This window comes from Maniola hyperantus, chromosome 4 (genome assembly GCF_902806685.2).
Source record: "Maniola hyperantus chromosome 4, iAphHyp1.2, whole genome shotgun sequence".
Lineage (NCBI taxonomy): Eukaryota > Metazoa > Arthropoda > Insecta > Lepidoptera > Nymphalidae > Maniola > Maniola hyperantus.
Genome location: NC_048539.1, coordinates 7487781 through 7508717, shown reverse-complemented (window position 1 = coordinate 7508717; position 20937 = coordinate 7487781). Strand labels below are relative to the sequence as shown.

The 20937-nt window shown below is 35.3% G+C and overlaps 1 protein-coding gene and 1 long non-coding RNA gene across 3 annotated transcripts; one reads left to right on the top strand and one right to left on the bottom strand.

The window, feature by feature from the left end:
• The first annotated feature begins 2660 nt into the window (after positions 1 to 2660).
• LOC138402266 (uncharacterized) lies at positions 2661 to 10074 on the top strand. 2 transcript variants are annotated; one of them, XR_011236685.1, is made up of 4 exons: positions 2661 to 2695; positions 7545 to 7652; positions 8164 to 8397; positions 9145 to 10074. It is a non-coding gene; the product is annotated as an uncharacterized lncRNA (long non-coding RNA). The 2 variants fall into 2 exon arrangements; XR_011236684.1 differs by lacking the exon at positions 2661 to 2695 and having other exon boundaries at positions 7507 to 7652.
• Positions 10075 to 11769: 1695 nt separating this feature from the next.
• Positions 11770 to 20937, bottom strand: LOC117997222 (uncharacterized). Its single transcript, XM_034985467.2, has 7 exons — positions 20883 to 20937; positions 17030 to 17112; positions 15518 to 15695; positions 14482 to 14612; positions 14062 to 14125; positions 13279 to 13396; positions 11770 to 11970 (listed from the first exon to the last, which is right to left on the bottom strand). The coding sequence occupies exons 2-7, from the start codon at positions 17109 to 17111 to the stop codon at positions 11770 to 11772; spliced, it is 774 nt and encodes a 257-aa protein (XP_034841358.1). The 5' UTR covers position 17112; positions 20883 to 20937.

Here is a 20937-nt window from a genome sequence, read left to right as displayed (position 1 = left end):
TTTTCATTTCATTTCATTTCATTTCATTAGGCTAGTTGACACTTTTTTTAAGTTGGTCTTAAATGGTTAATATTTGTCCTATTAGATCAAAAAAATTAACACTATATTTTTTTGCGCCCTAAAAACCGTAAAACTTTAATTTAAAAATATTTTTTTCTTAGACAGGTGAAAACACTGTCGGCCATGTTTGGCCCATAGATTATCTGTGCTCTGCCGTCATGCATTTGTAAACAACAGCATAACCTCCCAAAGTTTAATAAACATGACTTCTATACTAGTTTACATGAAAAATATAGTAATTATCGTTATTGTATCATCCGAGAATGTAAAAAACGCATCGATAAAGACCACAGGAAAGTTGTGGATTAGAGTGCCCAGTGAAATAAATATACGTAACACGCGAAGACTTGCTTAAAGGGATCCTATATGACAAAGACTTCAACCCAAATTTATTTTTGCAAAGATCAGTTTGTTGTAAGTCTTACTTAATAACTTATTCAATTTATAAAGAGAAAACGATATTTTTTTACGTTTACTATGAGTTTTTAGAAATATATAAAAACTAGCTTATGCTCGTGACTTCGCCCGCGTGGACTTCATAAATTTCAAACCCCCATTTAACCCACTCAGGGGTGGAATTTCAAAAAATCCTTTCCTAGTGGATACCTTCTCTTTACCTACAAAGAACACACCCACCAAATTTCATGTATCTAGGACCAGCTGTTTAGATGTTTAGGCTGTGCGTTGATATATAAGTTAGTCAGGACTTTAAATTTTATATATATCGATACTACGTTAGTCCCCGCGTGACATAGGGATGACATTTCTTTGTTTACATATTTAATGACATCACATCATGGCTGACAGCGTTTTCTGCGTTTCAAATAAATATAAAAACTGTATTTTTTAAAATTGGTTTTATATATCCATCCTGCGTTTTTAAAAATTGTTATTAATATATTTCGTTGTCTTAAGCAAAATACTATAATAAATAATCATTTATTGGACGAAATTAGATATGAGTCAAGTAGCCTATTTCATGTACATAAGATACTCACAGATTACAGCGCTGCTAATCCGTAATTCCACTTCCATATCAATAGGTACTTATAATAAAATATATTCCATAAGATTATGATCCACCTGTAGTAAGTACCTATAACTGACAAGTTGATCCAACCCATATCCTAGCCAATATCAAACCACACCACCGTGTAGACTGAAATCCCAATTTGGTTGATTCATCCAAGATGATCTCTGTTGGTGGTTGGTACCGATCGTGTAGTGTATTCGGTCTTTTAAATTGCAACTTGCAACACCAAAATAAGTAAGACCACTGATCCCTAATAATACAAGACGTACGCTGGACCTGCGATCATAGAGTACATTGAATATACGGGTATAGTCATCAGTCCCTATTTTTTGGTAACGCCATCTATTGAGCTGAGTTGCAACTACAGGATCTGCTATATATACTAATCCCTATAGGTACAGTATATTATACGCTACCTAGATAGGTACCTATATATAGGTTTTAAATTTTCTTTTATTTCTATTTTTCTATGGTTAATTTCAATAAAACACATAAATAAGGTAATACCTAATCTTTTATTTATTTTTATAACTGGGCACACACTTTTTTTCTGTTATTACAGCAAATCGTAGTCCGAGAAACGTAGTCGGGGTTATATTAGTTAGGTACTTATAGAGCTCTTCTTTTTTCTTGTTTTATGGCTTTTTCCATCACATCCAGATCAGCACAATGCACTGTAAATCCATACTTTGCAGTTTCGAATAGCTAAAGAGGTACAAAGAAATAAAGAAAGTTGCTCGGTAGAGTTGTCAGAGTTCAAAATAAAGCACAAGTCACTTCACTATAACAGAATCACCAAAATCCAACTAACAAAGTCAAGTCGTTGGAAAATATCACATAAACACCTTGATATAATGGAAAACCTCGAAAAAAGTGGTTGAAAATAAATAATTTTTAAAAGACACAGACCACAGACTTGACAATTTGTGACTGTGCCAGTGTTTCCATATGTAAATCAAGAATTACCGTGTTGTAAGGTTAAAAATACGGTGTTTCTTGATTAAATTACGGTGGATGAGCTAAAAGAATACCGTGTAATTTTTAAAAAGAAAAAAAACGTTACGAATTTGCTTTTTAATTAATTATTAATATTATTCTGAGTCTGACTCTCCTAGCATAGCAATGTCTTTTCATATATTTTTCTTATTGCATTCATCCATCACATTTAAGAATTTTTACATTTCACTTCTTGCTAATTGCTTGAATAAGGACGAAAATAGATTGCCAAGATTAATAATTGATACTTTAACTGTGTGTGTGTGAGTGTGGCGATAGATTAGAAAAATAATAAGGATTTCCTTGAAATCTGCCACAATCTACCACTTTGTTAAATCGTCAGCTTTTTCTGCCAGAGTTAAAATTTAGGAGCCAAATCTGCCCAAATGGCAGAAATCTGCCACAAACGGTCACACTGCTGACCGGCCACAAAATTTACAAGTAGTGCCACCTGTTGCGCGTGGTTGGCAACAAAACTTACTACTAGTGCCATCTGTCGAGCTAAGTCTGAGTCAATGTACCCTGTGCGATTTTGTACTGTGACTAAAATGTACTGAGTGAAAAGACCCTGCCTGCGATTGTCAACCTGTTTTTAAAATATAACACGTAAAATTTAATTCCTCACGCGCTATTTTTGTTAAAGAAGGTTTTGTATTAATTTATGTGTCACACTGGCTGTCTATTTTATTCTAATTCTTTTTAAAATTTCGAATGTCACTCTAACATGTCCTATAATAAAAATATGTTTTCTCAAAGTATATTATTTATTTAATTGAATTTTATCGATCCTAAAACGGACTCTAATATGGTAGCAGATCGAAAATAAATTCAAGAATTATTTTAGAGCAGAGATAAGCTATAATTTCTATTTTCTTTAAAAATTCTAACAAGATTTATCAAAATGTCGTCTTCATGGAATTCATCCACGAGCTTCAAAATTGATATTGGTCGTTTAGAAGGAAAGGAAAATTGGACAACATGGCGCTGCAAGGTACTGTTAATGCTAAGAGGTACTGCTGGATGCTTAGATGCGATAAATGGCAATCTAAACAAACCAAAGGAACCGGATAGCACAGCATCAGCAGAAGTTTTTGATTCTTATCAAAAAGCTCTGAGAACATACAATGAGATAAACAATACTGCAATGTTCATTTTAATGGCTAATATGTCAGATGCTACTCTACAAAAAGTGATGAGATTCACAAATGCTAAACAGGTTTGGGAAGAATTGCACACTCTGTTTGATGGTACATCTGAAGATAAAAGCTATACACTATGCTACAGTTTCTTCGGCTATCGTAAAGATCCTTCTCATGACATGTCAATGCATATATCTAAATTGAAAAATATATGGCATGAATTGAAAGTAGAACTACAAAAATCTGAAAAAGATGTTCTTCAAGATAAAGAAAAATATGACCTTCCAGAGATTTTACTCATCTGCAAGATCTTAGAAACTTTACCTGATGACAGCTATTTTCCATTTAAGTCTAGTTGGATGCTTATGTCTAAAAAGGATCGTAATATTGATAATTTGACAGCTCAAATTTGCGCTTATGAACGATCGCTTACAAATAAAGAAGGAAATACTGAAGCACTAGTTGTACATAGTAAAATGAATAAAAAGAAGAAATGTGGTTATTGCGGCCTTACTGGACACAAAGTCAAAAGCTGTTATAAGTGGATATCGGATGGTAAACCTTCTAAGCCACAAAAACCATCAACAAGTAAAGCTAAAGATGCCAACTTTACACTTTCACTACTGCAGATTGAAACGAATGAAACAGTTAATGTAATTGAAAGAGATGATGAGAATTGGTATGTTGACAATGGTGCAACTAGTCATGTCTCTTGTTGCAATGACATATTTTCTACATTTCAATATTTTACTAAAAACCAATCGGTTACAACTGCAAATGGCGCTAAAATACAAGCTATCGGTAAAGGTACAGTTGATATAATAGCAGACGTTCATGGACAGCAAGAATATATAAGGCTTTGTGACGTATGGTATGTACCTGAAATAAAAAGAAATTTATTTTCTGTTCTTGCCGCACAAGACAAACTTGAGGACAGTGTCTTTATATCTGAAAGAGAATCGTGTATGTTGAAAGTAAAAGGAAAAATTAATTTAATTGGAAAACGCGTTAAAAATGGAGGTCTGTATAAGTTAAATATACAAGCAATTAAAAGACAAACTCCTGAATTGAACACTGTATCTAATGATAATATCCTACAACTGTATCACGAACGATTTTGTCACCAGAATAAAAGACATGTAAAACTTTTGTTAGAAAAGGAACTTGGTATCAAAGTAAAACTCGATTCTCAATTATGCACAGGATGTGTCTATGGTAAAACACACAGATGTAAATTTGGAACAAGAGAAAGAGCTAAAGTACCAGGAGAGATTATACATACTGACGTGTGTGGTCCGTTCCCAAATTCTTTCAGTAAATTTCGCTATTTTGTACTTTTTAAAGATGATTACAGCAAGTATCGTCAAATTTATTTTATCAAAAACAAGTTTGAAGTTAAAGATAAGCTTGTACAGATGATTAATGAAACAAAGACTGCTGGTCATGTAATAAAAACAATTCTCAGCGATAATGGTGGAGAATTTCATAACGAGGCTGTAGAAAATATTTTAAAGTCTCATGGTATTCAGCAAAGATTGATAATGCCATATACACCAGAGCAAAATGGGTGTTGTGAAAGAGATAACAGAACTTTAGTTGAGGCTGCTCGTACTATGATGCATGCTCATGAAGAACTTCCACTTGCTTGTTGGTCAGAGCTTGTCAACACTGCTGCTTATGTTCTGAACAGAACTGGACCGACTTCTACAGAAGGTAAATCACCATTTGAGTTATGGTTTGGACAAAAACCATCCATTAAACATTTAAGGATAATTGGTAGTGAATGTTACGCTCACGTTCCAAAACAAAAGCGAACAAAACTCTGCAAGAAAGCCGATAAATGTATTCTCATTGGTTATGATGGTAATGATGGTTACAGATTATTGGGCTGTGATAATAACGGCAATGTTAAATTAATCAGATCGAGGGATGTAACATTTAATGAGTCGATTATTAGATCAATTGGATTAGATTCAGATGCAACTGAAGCAGATGAACAAAGTATAGAAATTCACTTCCCTAAGACTAATGAAAATCATCCAATGTTCGATGCAAGGGAGGATGTATTACAAGATGATGCTGTTTCTAGTATGCCTCAAACATTGAATGCTCCAGATTCAAGCTCACATGAAGTAATTCCCACTTCGTCGACTAATGGAAATGAAATCATCAGTCAAAATGAAGACGAGTCTAATGAATCATATTATGTTACTCCTAATTCCTCTGATTCTGAGGATGAAGAAATTCCTGAAACAAGAACTCTTCGAGATAGATCTATACTAAGACCACCAGTGCGATTCGATGACTATTTTATATCTACTGTTGTAAATGATTTAGGCGAACCTGAAACATATAAACAAGCTATAAATAGTTCTGAAAAAGCTGAATGGTTGAAAGCTATGGAAAGTGAGCTAAATTCTCTGAAAGAGAATAAAACTTGGATACTTGTGGATAAACCGAAAGACAGAAAGCTTATTTCTTGTAAATGGATCTATAAAAAGAAGACCAATGCTGATGGAAGCCTCGACAAATATAAAGCTAGACTTGTAGCAAGAGGTTATACTCAGGAGAAGGGAATTGATTATGAGGAAACATTTAGCCCTGTTGCTAGAATGTCAACTATTAGGTCAATTTTAAGCATCGCTGCAAACGAAGGACTATCTCTCTTACAGTTTGATGTAACAACTGCCTTTTTGAATGGTTTATTAGAAGAAGATATCTATATGAAACAACCAGAAGGCTATAGTGATGGCACAAATAAAGTCTGTAAATTGAAGAGAAGTCTATACGGGCTTAAACAGGCTCCCAGATGTTGGAACAAATGTATTGTCGACTATCTGAAAAATATTGGCTTTAAACAATGTGACACAGATCCATGTTTGTTTATTAGAAATCGACGAGGCAATAAAATTATTCTAGCGCTCTATGTTGATGATGGACTTGTTGCATCAACAAATCAGAAAGATTCTGAGAAGTTTATAGCTGAATTGAGAAGTAGGTTCAAGATAACCACTAAACCAGCTAATTACTTTCTTGGTTTAGAACTTTCTAGTGATAAACATGGTGGAATTGTAGTTTCACAAAAGCATTATGCTCAAAAGCTACTAGAACGCTTTGGGATGAGTGACTGTAAAGCAGTCAATACTCCAATTATTAAAGAAGCTCATACAGATTCTGAAAAGGAGAATGATGTTAAGTTTCCTTATAGAGAAGCTGTTGGTGCATTAGCATACGTCTTGATGACAGCAAGCAGACCAGATATATCGTACGCTGTAAGTTTTGTATCCAGGTCACTTGCTAATCCCACTACAGAAGACGTACAAAAGGTCAAGCGCATTTTTCGTTACATCAAAGGAACAATAGATTTTGGAATTGTATATAAGAAAGATTACAAGTCTGGAATCTTAGAATGTTATAGTGACGCAGATCACGGTGGAGATCCAAACACAGGACGCTCTACATCTGGAATTCTGTGTATGTATGCTGGAGGAGTAATTGCTTGGGCAAGTCGGAAGCAAACATCAGTAGCAATTTCGAGTACTGAAGCGGAGCTCGTAGCAGCTAGTGAAGCAGCTCGTGAAATTGTATGGCTTAAGAGACTGTTTAATGAAGTTACCAAATTAAAAGAAATTCCCAAGCTGCAAATTGATAATGATGCAGCTATAAAAATTTCTCAAAATCCAGAGCTTCATCGACGTACGAAACATATTGCTTTAAGACATTTTTATGTCAGAGAATTAGTTTCAGAAAATGATCTTGAAGTCAAATATGTTCCCACAGAATATCAATGTGCAGATATTCTAACTAAGCCTATCCATAAGCCTAGACTTATGTTTATTTGTAAGTTAATCGGCTTGGTGACATAAATTTCTCAAAACGGGAGGATGTTAAAGAAGGTTTTGTATTAATTTATGTGTCACACTGGCTGTCTATTTTATTCTAATTCTTTTTAAAATTTGGAATGTCACTCTAACATGTCCTATAATAAAAATATGTTTTCTCAAAGTATATTATTTATTTAATTGAATTTTATCGATCCTAAAACGGACCCTAATAATTTTTACTTTGTGTCAAATTTCATGCCAAAAGTATGATTTTAGCCCTTATTTTAAAGATGACTACGAAGTAGTACTTAGAAATTCTTTAGATGAACCGTACTTTTGACATGACAGTTGACCCATAGAGTTAAAATGGCGCGTGAAGAGTAATTTTGTACGGACTATAACTGTACGTCAAAGAGTATTGATCGGTGGTATTGATATACCTACTACGTGCATTTGTGCCACAGAGTACTTTGTATGATTTGTGCATTTCAGTGTGTCAGACCTTATTGTCAATGTCAAAAAGATTGAAAAAATTAATATATTATTAAAATGTAAATAAACAAAGCAAAGGAAGACAAAAACCGAAAAGACGAAAATAAAGTATTGAAATTAAACATTATTTATTTTAAATATATTAAGTAACGATTACAATGCCGAAATTATATAAATTTTAAACACCACCTATGTAATGTAACACCACCATCACCACCAATAGTGAGTTTTTCCTTAGTGCTTCCTGCTTCAGTACCTACCCAAGAAAGAATAATTGTATGAAACTAAAAGCTCTAGACTGTACTGTATCCGCCCACAGTCTACAGTCTACACGTTTATTATTTTCTCTTTACCTAGCCACATAGCGACCCGCACGGGTAGCTTATTAAAATTTGCGTAAGGATCTCTAATTTTTTTGAAAATAAAATAAGTAAGTATAGTCTATGTCACGAATAATGTAGCTTTCTATTGGTGGAAGAATTTTCAAAATCGGTTCCGTTCAGTAGTTTACCTTTACCTTTTTTTTATTAGTATAAATTAATTAAACTTATACTTACCTATAAGTCGGAACTTCCAGTTACCTTATATGTTAATAATTAATATTGATTTCGTTTTCAAGGCGCAATGGACGATGAATCAAAGATAAGTCAAAGGTATATGCCTCGTGAACGACATCCGCCTCCGGAGCCGAGGCCTCGGCAGCCGCCGCCTGAGCCCCGTCGCGCCACAGGATATCCTCCGCCGCAACCACGAGAGAGGCAAAAACCACCACAACCAAGGGAGAGGCAAACACCACCATCACCAAAGGAAAGGCCAACACCACCATCACCAAAATCTAAAATGGTGTAACTAAGTAGGTACCTTCTAATGATCTTCCATAACAGTTAAGTTCTATTCTGTACTATCCACTATGCAGGTACTGGTACATATATATTTTTTTATAAAATTTATTCATGGTATGTTTATAGAATTAATAACTATTTGAATTATTATTATAATATATTGTTGGAAAATTGAAATTTTTAAATAGATATCAAAATCACTAATTAAATCACTAATAAACCCCTATGTCTGTCTGTTATCACGGCCCACATGTTTAATCAATTTTAACCATATTTGGTACAAAGTTAGCTTACATCCTGGAGATGGACATCAGTTACTTTTTGTCCCATTAAATCAAAGATCCTAAAAAGATATATACACTCAAACAATGTTGTGGGCATAATCTAGTACTATAATATAATTTAAAATAGAATAAGCAATCCATCATGTTTATTCGAACTGGGTTTTTATACTAAGTAAATTGAAACAGTTACAATGTTTGCTATTGCATGCAACTGCATTGATGCAACATTGGTGAAATCTATTGATCGCACTCCAACTTTGCTTAGACTTAAGACAGAGTTAAAATTAGACAGATGTATATTTCTCACATAAATCTGTCTTGTTTTAACTCAATCTAAAGTCTGAGTAAAGTCAAAGTGCGCTCTATAGATCTCAGCCTTTAGACTCAGATTATAAATTGACATAGTATGTAGTGTTAGTAAACTGTGGTGAAATTTGTATATTTAAGTATACCTATTATTACTTTTTGTTCCAGATTTACATGCACAATCATTTTTGATAAGTATTTTATCTTATTTAAGTACCTATACTTTATGTAGTTCATCATAATCATACTAATATTATAAAGGTGAAAGTTTGGATGTTTGTTACAGTAGCCGGCAGGATATTATATTGTATGTTGACTAAAAAAGGTTTCAGTTTCATAGAGTGTTATCTCTGTCACTCATACCTATGTGACGTTTTGTCTGTCTCAACAAAAGGGACTGCTCTACGAAACTGCTACCGATTTCTAAAGGCTGATGTACAATATTTCCTGCAGAGTACTGTACTTTTTTACACCACAATGTTAAATGTAACATCACGCATCCAGTTCACTATAAAAGTATTAGGAATTTTCTCATTATTTTTAAATCTACCAATAATTGTTTCACTTATTCATTAATTATTATAAGAACCTACTCGATATATTAAAACTCATCACTGAATTGTTATTATTTTGTTATTAATGTGATTTTATAATATTTTAATTTAATACAAAGGTAATTTTTTTATTGTTATACCTACTGTAGCAGCTGCAAATAAGTAGCTAAGTAATTATTATTTATTTGCAATATTTGATGAATATGTCTTGCAAATAAAATAATTCTATTTTATAAGTTAAGATCTACAGAGCCTGAATCTGAAATTGGAGTACAACATGTATGGCAGGTATATTATTAATTATATCTACTAGTTATATAATTAATTTTTAACACTAAGTTTTTCACTGAGCCTTTATAAAAAATATACAAAATTTAGGTTTCATACTATGTAAATGAATAAGTAGATACGATAGGTGCTGCATGTTCCTACTTGATTATAAATTATCATAATTTACGTAATGTGAATTCTTCAATTTTTTTAATATAATCCAGTTTTCCAAAACAAGTGTATATTTGATGAAAAATACAAATGTTGCCGGTTTTATCTTTGTCTTATTTTCATCGATAGTTGTTTCCATTATAGTAGGTAGAGGTACCTAGTATACTTACTTAGGTATTATTTTAATCATCAAAATTTGCGGATGCAATGCGTGGGCACATCAATCATCATTCAACGGAAGCATACGATTTGACCTTAGTTTTTAGGGTTCCGTACCTCAAAAGGAAAAAAGGAATCCTTATAGGATCACTTCGTTGTGTCTGTCTGTCTGTTTGTCCGTCCGTCCGTCCGTTTGTCTGTCTGTTCGTCTGTGTCCGTCGTGTGTGTCAAGAAAACCTATGGGGTACCAACTTCCCGTTGACCTAGAATGAAGTTTGGCAGGTAGGTAGGTCTTATAGCAAAAGTAAAGGAATAAATCCGAAAACAGTGAATTTGATCACAAAAAAATATTAAAATTGTGTTCATGAACAAAAATAATTAGTACCTACATTCTAAAACAAATTTTTATTCATATTTATGCATAGTAGTTTTTGATGTATATATGTAAAGATACAGTCGTATTTTTCGACAATTTGCACGATGCAAATTGACGAAAAAATACGACTGTACGGAACCCTCGGTGCGCGAGTCTGACTCGCACTTGGCCGGTTTTTTAAAGTTAAAATACTACAGTACCCAGCTTCCACTCGAATTGAAAACTCCAAAATGTGTGCAAAAATACTGATCGCCGCTATGTTATTTACTCTGATATTAAATGGCAGTTTTGCATCAATAATAATTCAAGACGGTTTTGACGATACTGTACAAGAATACGACTTCATAGTACGGGATCTAGTGTATGAAGATTCTCCAGTGAGTAGAAAGGGTTGTGTGGAAGGCTATAAAATGGACAGTTCGGGGTTGTGTCGAGAAGTGTGGTGAATATGTGACCTACTGTGGGGTAAAGTGTTATTATAAAGTTATTCTTGGATGAAATTATACTTACCTACCTATTAAACCCGACCTATTTAAGAAGTTTTTCGTTTTATTTATTTCCTAAGTAACTCTAAACAGTTACCTAACACTAACAATGATTGTAGTGAAAACTGTAAGATTGTTATTAAGTATTGACTATTAAAACGGTAAGACGCCCTAAGAATATGTGGGTCGGGTAAAAAATTATTTAGATACTTACCTACAAGTGTATAGTACGCGACAAGTCGAGATGGCAATCGGGGTGGGGACGCACCGCACACTCGCACAGCCCCCGCACTAGCCCAGGGCGGATATGCGGATAGCGCGGGCGACGAGTTGATGTGCGGGGCGTCCCGCGGCCTCATACCCCGATTGTTATCTCGACCTGTCGAATACTATACTACTATAAATTTTTTATCTCACCGATTTTAATCATCTGACATCTCAGATTAGAAGGCATTTAATGTTCTAACCAAGTGCGCTATTTTTTACCACATTTCCTCATAAGTAGGTAAGTAGTTAAGTACCTAGTTATCTTAAAAGAAGTGAGTAGGTAGTTAAGTAGTCGCAAAATTTAAAATTGACTTTTTTATAGGTTTTATAACAATGAAGCCGATTCTCTAGTAGGTACACAATCTCTAAACTAAACTAAATTACCAGGTCTAAATCTAGTGCTATCCTTTTCCGCAAGCAACATTACAACATGTTAATTTAGTTTAGTTTAGAGATTGTGTACAAGAAAATCGGCCCCATTACATACTTAAATGAAATTTGAATTCTCCATTTAGCTAGGCAGCAAGGGTTCGATGAACCGCCAAGTGTCGAGTTGTTCCAATATGGGGTTTCCAATCGAGATGAAAGCGTATGCAGCGAGCTTTGAAATGGCCCCGCGGAATCGAACCGTGTAATCTACCAGCACTTCCTCCACAATGGCATTGACGATAGCGTCGATGTCTCCTCCTCCTATCACTCCACAAATGTTGGACTGGAAGCACAAAATAAATATCTAAGGGGGTACCAGTTAAGTTACTAGATCATGCTATAGTAAAAGCTCATTTTTAGGGTTCCGTACCCAAGGGTGTCAACGGGACTCTAATATTTTAGCGCTGTGATTTCCATTATAGGTACATGTCTCACCGTCTCAACTGCGACGCGTGCTCGAACTGATTCCCTGTGAAAAAGGACCCGAATGGGTTCGAAACTAGTCTGGCTTACGTCGACTAAACACGTGAGTAAAGCAGGGTGTGATGTGAGACATGTATAATGGGACCCTAATCTAAGCCGCCGTTGTACGTCTGTCTGTCACCGGATTGTATCTCATGAAGCATAATAGGTTGAGAGTCGAATGATATAACAACAAATAGTTAAAACAAACGATGAATTTTAAAATAGGCGCCAAAAATCAAAAATGTTATACCTTGGACGAAGGTACGGAACCCTATGTGTTTGAGTCGACTCAAACTTGACTTGAGCTGTATTGGTCGATAGCTAACGCAATTGGGGCATTCATTGGCATATTTCTTATTCATTTCTCAGGTGATAGAAAAAGCCATAACATTTTATAATAAGTAGTTTAGGACTTTTGGTATCTACTTTTTAAAAAAAATTACGAGCAGGGAGATCACTTGATGTTAATTGATTACCGCCGCCCATGAACATTTGCAGTACCAAACTTACCTACCTATATAGATTTGCTATCATTTGGTGAATTTCATCCTAGTCTCGCATAGTTCACCTACGCTACACAGTATGTGGACACCCTGCAGGCGATTCGGTTATAATCACTTGAATTTGGAAAAGTTGACTGAAACAAAATCGCCTATTGTGCAGGTACAATGTCAGCGGCCTTTATAGGGGTAACGAATTACCTGATTTAGTTGGCATTTTCTCAAATAGATAAATCCGACTGTGAAAATAGGGACGAAGCCTATTTTTGTGCTAGAATTATTTTGCTGTAGGCATACCTAGATAGTCTAGTGGTTAAGACTTCCGCCTTCTTTTCGGGAGGTCGTGGGTTCGAACCTCTAACTTTTCGGAGTTATGTGCGTTTTTAAAACAATAAATATAAATATCACTTGCTTTAACGGTGAAGGAAAACATCGTGAGGAAACCTGCTTGCCTGAGAGTTCTTCACGTTCTCAAAGGTGTGTGAAGTCTGCCAATCCGCATTGGGCCAGCGTGAAAGACTATGGCCTAAACCCTTCTCACTCTGAGATGAGACCCGTGCTCAGTAGTGGGCCGGTAATGGGTTGATCATGATGATACTTAGATTACCTAGATAGTAGATACCTACTTTAACAGAGGGGAGATCGAAAGTAGCTTCTTCTATCCTGTCGATGATCACAGATTTTTCATTATCCGATTGTTTCAAGAACAGTTTTGCTTTAAATCTAAATCCTTCAACGACAAACCTGCAATAAGTAAAACAAAGCAATAAATATGTAGGTATAGTCCGCGACAAGTCGAGATGGCTATCGGTATGAGATGGGATAGCGCGGGGGCTGTGCAGGTGTGCCCGGACGTTCGCTACCCGATTGCCATTTCGACCTGTCACGTACTACCTACCTAGACCAGAATTGTTCCTATATATTTAATAATTATTGCCGTAAAGTGAACCTTTAGATTCTTACCTACCGTAGCTAGTTGCTGCTATTTATTTGTAGTTAACTAGCTGATCCGCCCGGCTTTGCTCGAGTAGGATTTCTAAAATCCTTTATTAGTGGGTGTTATTGTTATGGTTATAGCAACGTTGATAAAAGTCGGTAAATGGATGGGTGACTGACTTTGAAGGTCGTTTGCGTGGTTATTCTTTAAAAGGGCTAAATTCAATCCATACGGACGAAGTCCCGGGCAGTAGCTAGATGATAAAAATCCACTTTCAAAAAAGGGTAAAATACCTATTGAATGTGAAGCTGGAAGAAATCTCTGTTTAGAGATAAGCATTACCGATGATTTATTATTACTTTGTAACTACAATTTTGGTAAGTAGATAAGTATACATGAAAAATAAAAATAGGTAAATAGGTGAATAGGTACCTAAATAAAATAGGTAGGTAAAGGTAAATGTTTTACTTACGCTGCTTTGCCACTTCCATAAATGGGAATAGCGGTCAAAATATCGCCAGTAAGATCATAGAGATCTGGAAACAGTTAAAATTAATAAAATAAATTAAATTGCTTTTTTTGAGCAACAGTGCAAACAGGAAATAATTATTTGTTTGTTAATTGTTTGTAATCGATAAACTCTGAAACTATTGAACCAATTTTAATAATTCTCCCACATAGGTAGGCTATAAGTTATATATCTACCTATAGTACGCGACAGGTCGAGATGGCAATCGGGGTGGGAATGCCTCGCACACCCGCACAGCCCCAGCGCTATAACCCGGTGCGGGCGAGCGCTGACTCTGTGCGGGTGTGCTGGGCTTCCCCCCGCCTCATACCCTGATTAGCGATAGAAGTCGCGGGCTAAAGCAACTAAGTCTAAAAATATTACCAGCACTTATATCCAGTTGGGGCACGGAGATGTCAATATCAAATGAGAAGTCCGAGAGTTCCAAATCACTTTTGTGTACGACAAATCCACCAATGCCTGTCAGCAAGGCGTCTTTCAATTCCAAGTCCAGGCTGTATGCAAATAAAACATAAGTAGGTACCTACGTAATGTGTGGTGGTCCAAACCAGTGGTCTTAAAAACTGGGGTTTGGTTTTAAACACTGAATCTTTTTCAGCTCTTACAATTAAAATCAAAACGGCGCGTTTTGATTTGTTAAGTATTTTTTGTAGCCAGTGACATTCGCGCTATCAAGACGAATCTAATGGCGTATCATTTATCAAAATCGGTTGAGCTGTTGAGTAGGTAGTTACGAGCGGACATAGGAACGGACACACATAATCGTGTGGTATTGTGCTGGTGGTGTGTACTGCTTGCTTTGTTACTTCTTATTTAGTAGTGGGGTGGCGGGCGGTGCATATCGAACGCAGGTCCAATGGCTTGTGTGTGTGTACCGACTCGCGGATTTGGGAAAGATAAAATAAATATATTATGTAGGTTGGTAAGTATTCCGTTACGTCACTCGACATGATAATATTTTAGCGTCATAGTTTGTAGGTGCCGCAAATCGGTCGAATTGCATCGCATCGCTCCATAAGGACGTACGTTCAATTCGAATCGCCAATCGATTCGATATCCCTCGCGTCACATCGCGCCAAGCGCCATACCTAAAGCCCCAACACCTTGTAATTACCTACTTAAGTATTAGGTACTACTTAATTAAGGTTGGTAGGTATTAGCAATTTGCGGGACGTATACTAAAAAACTATGCTTTTTTGCATTATCTATGGTAAATCACTGCTTTTTTTCAGCCATTGGTTTTTTAGCACATCCACTAGATACGCGCCTCTCACACCTCCCTAAGGTTTACTGGCTTATATGGATCCGTCTTTTGTCCATACAAAATGCGGATTTAGACTCGGGTCGGCGGGATCTTTGTGCAACAAAGTTAAAAAAAAAAACATAAATGGACACTAACTTTATAAGTCCAGCCGGTACCACCATGTGCAAGTGGTCCAATTTCAGCGGATCCAGCGGAGGGATCCCGGCAGCGTCTAACCCGTTGTTAATAACAGTGCGGAGGATGTTAAAGAACTGGCGAATCAAAACGTTCACAAGAATGTTGCGATTCTCAATGGGAAAGTCCTGTGGAGCTTCTGAAAATAGGTAAAAAAAATTAAAATCTGTCGAAAGATAAAAGTGTTAGACAAATTATATCTGAAAGTTGTGAAAGAGGACCCTAACATGTTATTTTGATTAACAATTATTTAAAATCGCAGCAAAAATTGTACCTAGGTGGTGGATTGGATGTCAGAAGTTTATTTTTATAAACATCTATATTCTATCTGATAGCACGCGAACCGCAATAATTATATTTGTTTCAACTATCAGCTCACTATTAGAATAGGCTACTTGACTCTTTTTTTAAGTTGGTCTTAAATGGTTAATATTTGTCCTATTATATCAAAAAAATTAACACTATATTTTTTTGCGCCCTAATAACCGTAAAACTTTAATTTAAAAATATTTTTTTCTTAGACAGGTGAAAACACTGGTCGGCCATGTTTGGCCGATAGATTATCTGTGCTCTGACGTCATGCATTTGTAAACAACAGCATAACCTCCCAAAGTTTAATAAACATGACTTCTATACTAGTTTACATGAAAAATATAGTAATTATCGTTATTGTATCATCCGAGAAAGTTAAAAACGCATCGATAAAGACCACAGGAAAGTTGTGGATTAGAGAGCCCAGTGAAATAAATATACGTAACACGCAAAGACTTGCTTAAAGGGATCCTATATGACTAACGACTTCAACCCAAATTTATTTTTGCAAAGATCACTTTGTTGTAAGTCTTACTTAATAACTTATTCAATTTATAAAGAGAAAACGATATTTTTTTACGTTTACTATGAGTTTTTAGAAATATATAAAAACTAGCTTATGCACGTGACTTCGCCCGCGTGGACTTCATAAATTTCAAACCTCCATTTAACCCACTCAGGGGTGGAATTTCAAAAAATCCTTTCCTAGTGGATACCTTCTCTTTACCTACAAAGAACACACCCACCAAATTTCATGTATCTAGGACCAGCTGTTTAGGCTGTGCGTTGATATATAAGTTAGTCAGGACTCTAAATTTTATATATATGGATACTACGTTAGTCCCCGCGTGACATAGGGATGACATTTCTTTGTTTACATATTTTAATGACGTCACATCATGGCTGACAGCGTTTTCTGCCTTTCAAATAAAAATAAAAACTGTATTTTTTTAAATTGGATTTATATATCCATCCTGCGTTTTTAATAATTGTTATTGATATATTTCGTTGTCTTAAGCAAAATACTATAATAAATAATCATTTATTGGACGAAATTAGATATGAGTCAAGTAGCCTATTGTATCTTTATAATTACCTACTCATTTAATAATTTAGTATTGGATTAAATACTAAACTGCCTACGGAAAAAAAAACGCTCACCCTGAATAATTAGATCACGTTTTTCGACACTCGGTGCGGCCGCTACTAGTCCGCATAACACAAGCATCAATAACAATCTCATTCTGAAAATTAAATTTTTCGATGCGATCTGTATCTAGAGATAACATACAGTAATAACATTTAAGTCTAAAACACACAACGCGCGCCAGCAGGGCGCAACTGGACGGCATCAGGAGTTTAATAATTTGTAAATGTCAGGAACTCATCACACTGTAGCTTATAATGGCTACGATGCGTGACCACAGAGTAGTCATAAACAATAATATTAAGTAAGTACAGAAACAAAAGTGTATAGAAACAGTTTCATGCAACATATTCGCAAGAGAGTGCCCGAAGAGTGGCAAGTGGCGACCCAGGACTCGAGCCCCCGTTCACCAATCTCCAATCTTGTCTCGTAGGTGGTGAGAGTGTAAAATATTAGGTACTTAAATTGTAAATGTTTAATTTGAAAAAATTGTTATCCCCTCTAATTAAAGTCGCCGTAAGCACGCACAATACAATCCCCACTACCAACTCAGGACTAATATTGTACCCATTGTACCCTATTTTGTAGAGCAATAAGTACCTACATATCTCATCATCATGATCAACCCATCGCCGGCTCACTACAGAGCACGGGTTTCCTGAGAAGAATGAACGGGAATTAGAAGGGGTTTGGCCATGTGCGTATTGGCAGACTTCACACACCTTTGAGAACATTATGAAAAACTCTCACTTGTGCAGGTTTACTCACGATGTTTACCTTCACCGTTAAAGCAAGTAATATATAAATAATCAAAAGGCACATAACTCTGAAAAGTTAGAGGTTCGTGCCCGGAATCGAACCCCTGACCGAATAGGAGGCGGACGTCTTAACCACGAAGCTGTACACATCTACAATCTCTTATTCATTAACAGTATACACCCCCATATAGCAGCCCCGGACACGTTGGCGTCGTGTCGTGCTGCTTTCACGTGTTGTCTATTTCAGGATTCACCTCTATGGAAATCGTGTTGCCGTAAGTACCTATTTCACGATCACATACGTTTAAAACGTTATATTCAATTTTGTTCGAGTTCTACTTACCTAGTTTTAAATATCACTTGTCTTTATAATTGCGCAGGTATGTTTCAGTCGATATATAAAATACAATTAACAAAATATAACAAAACCAATTAATTTTATTTATCTTATAATTATTAACAGTTGGGTAGATAATAATATGTTGATTGTTTTTATTGCGTGATTGCTAGTAGATATAGATCGCTGATCAGATAAAATTTATTGTATTTGTTGATACCTATTAGCGTGTGCTTAAGACTTAAGACTTTGTGTGTAGTAAGACTTTGATAATAGGTACCTATTAATTATTTAGGTACCTACTGATAAATTGTTTGTACTTAATCATTGAATAAATTAAATAATAAATATGATGAGTTCAATATAATATTTTATTAGCTGTTTGTATTCGTAAAGTACATTACCAGCTCCGAATTTTTCGGTAACTCGTCTAACTAAACCTTTGAAATACATATTAAGTAGATCCATAAATAAAAGGTAAGTGTAAAAAGTACAAACCTTGGGGTACAAAACTGATAATATCTATCTTTACATATTTATCTTTTACACTTTGACTTCTGTAGTATAACCAATAAGGTAGATACGTATGTACCTACGTACACTTGGTCTGAATTAAAGAATTATTAATATTATTACATTTATTTATTTTAAAAACTTCTGTCCTCAAAGGATTACACCATAATTATCATAAATAAATGATATCTTTTACTGAATATAGTTATATGTTTTCGTATTAGTAGGTAGGTAGGTACATTGGCTAAAAGTAATTAAGTTTTGGCGTGGATGCAACAACGATCACAGTACAGTTGCTAATATTCGCCAAGATTCAAATTTAATTAAGAGCTGGTTCAATACAGCAATTACTTGATCAATATAACGTTTAGCAATAAACCGATTGAATCGGGTGAGGTAGTCAGCTAGCAGGTCATTTATCATAGCGTTCACGATGTTGTCTATGTTGCCGTCGATTTCTATCCGCGACTAAAAATAAAAGAAAAATAGGTTTATTTTATTTGATGATAGCTCTTGACTGGCTCCGATCTCATGGTGGTACCTGAATGATGATGCAGTAGTGGATTAAACTGGTAGGGGTATAGCAGTTTACTCATACTGATGTTGGTTTCTACATAGCTGCGGCATCGCGATTAGTATTTCTCAACACTAAATCGCTTAGCAGCATAGCTTTGCTGGTACGATGGTAATTGGTAACTAGCCACGGCAAAAACCTCCCACCAGGCTACAACTGAGCCAATTAAGAAATTATAAATTTCCAAAATTATCTAGACCAGAAATTGAACCAAGGACCTACCATTATTGAAATCCCAGTGCACACAAGTACGCCAGGGAGGTCGTCATAATACGTACGTACGTACTTACTAGAAATTTTGCGAACCACCCTATCCCTATGCTATAGATCTGTGAATATGACAAGATATCAATTCATTGCGTGAGGGATCTTTGCGATTCCAACAAGTAGATTTTCATAGTAATAATTTAACGTTAAAATATCATTATTAAGAACCTCCTCAACCATCAGCTCGCCTCAAAAGAGAGCTTACATTCCAGTAGATATAGGTATTACGGGTTATATTATGTAGGTAATAGCGCCTTTTATTCATCTCCTACATTAAATTTAATCTGTACGATGTAAGTATACCTATTTGTTATACCTACGAGTACTACCGGAAAGCCATGTCATCATAATTTACTGATTTTAATGGGATACCAATTTTTAAATGGATCAGTGACGGTATACCTTTTATGTACCTATATGATGGTATGTTATCTCGCAGCCACATTAGTAATAGGTAGGTACATATTTGGATTTTTTGTTAGGTAGGTAGGTACATAACATAAGATTCTAATTCTAAAGGTTTTCTAATTCTATCATTCATAACATATTTATGGTTCTAATACTAAAGATTTTCTAATTCTAAACATTCATAAGTCGGCTGTAGTGCAGCGTGGCATGATTAATTTGACATCACTATAAATAAATTTTACCTACCTAAAACTAGGGCCTTTGTACTGCTATATTATTATTATTGGCATAGATTGTATGTAGGTGCATTGTTCACGCTCTATCTGTTACATTTTATTAGCCACAGCATATCTCCGCAAATGGGCCTGTCCCATGTCCGATCTTGCCTAGTTTATAGCCTTATTGTATTTAATTATTCGTGTACTCAGCTCAGCCATTAAATCAGTTACGACAGTTTGGCGTAACAATGCGTGATTTTGACTTGGATCTACATATTATACTCTAGTAAATGGGTATTATACATATATCATACACCGGCTTTACTCACGTGTTTCGTCGATGTTAGCCCGACTAGTTTCGAACCCATCCGGGGTCCTTTTTTTCACAGGGACTATACCTATATGATATAGGGACTTATATAAGTAGGTAAATTATGTATACCTACCTAAAAATATTGGCAAATCCATGAGATGATAATATCCCGAAAATTATTTATAACCACAACTTATTACTTGCCTATTCGTGAAAGGAGCTATAGAAGTCTGGCAAGATATACTATGTACTTAATTTAAGGATGTTTTTTCGAGGAGAATTAGTGCAAAAGTGCCAGATGTGAGCAAATGAGCAATAATTATTTTTATTTATTTGTCTTTAAATGTACTCAGGCCTTATTCCAAAAGTTGACTTAATAATTTTTATTTCACTAATATCAATTTCTAGCACATCGAGCTGATGATTTAATTTCATCAACTCCCTTGCCATTACTAGGTCTATTAAAGCTAGTTACTCACTTTAATTAGGTCTATGCTGAAACTGGGATTGGTGATATTTTTTATCAATATAGAC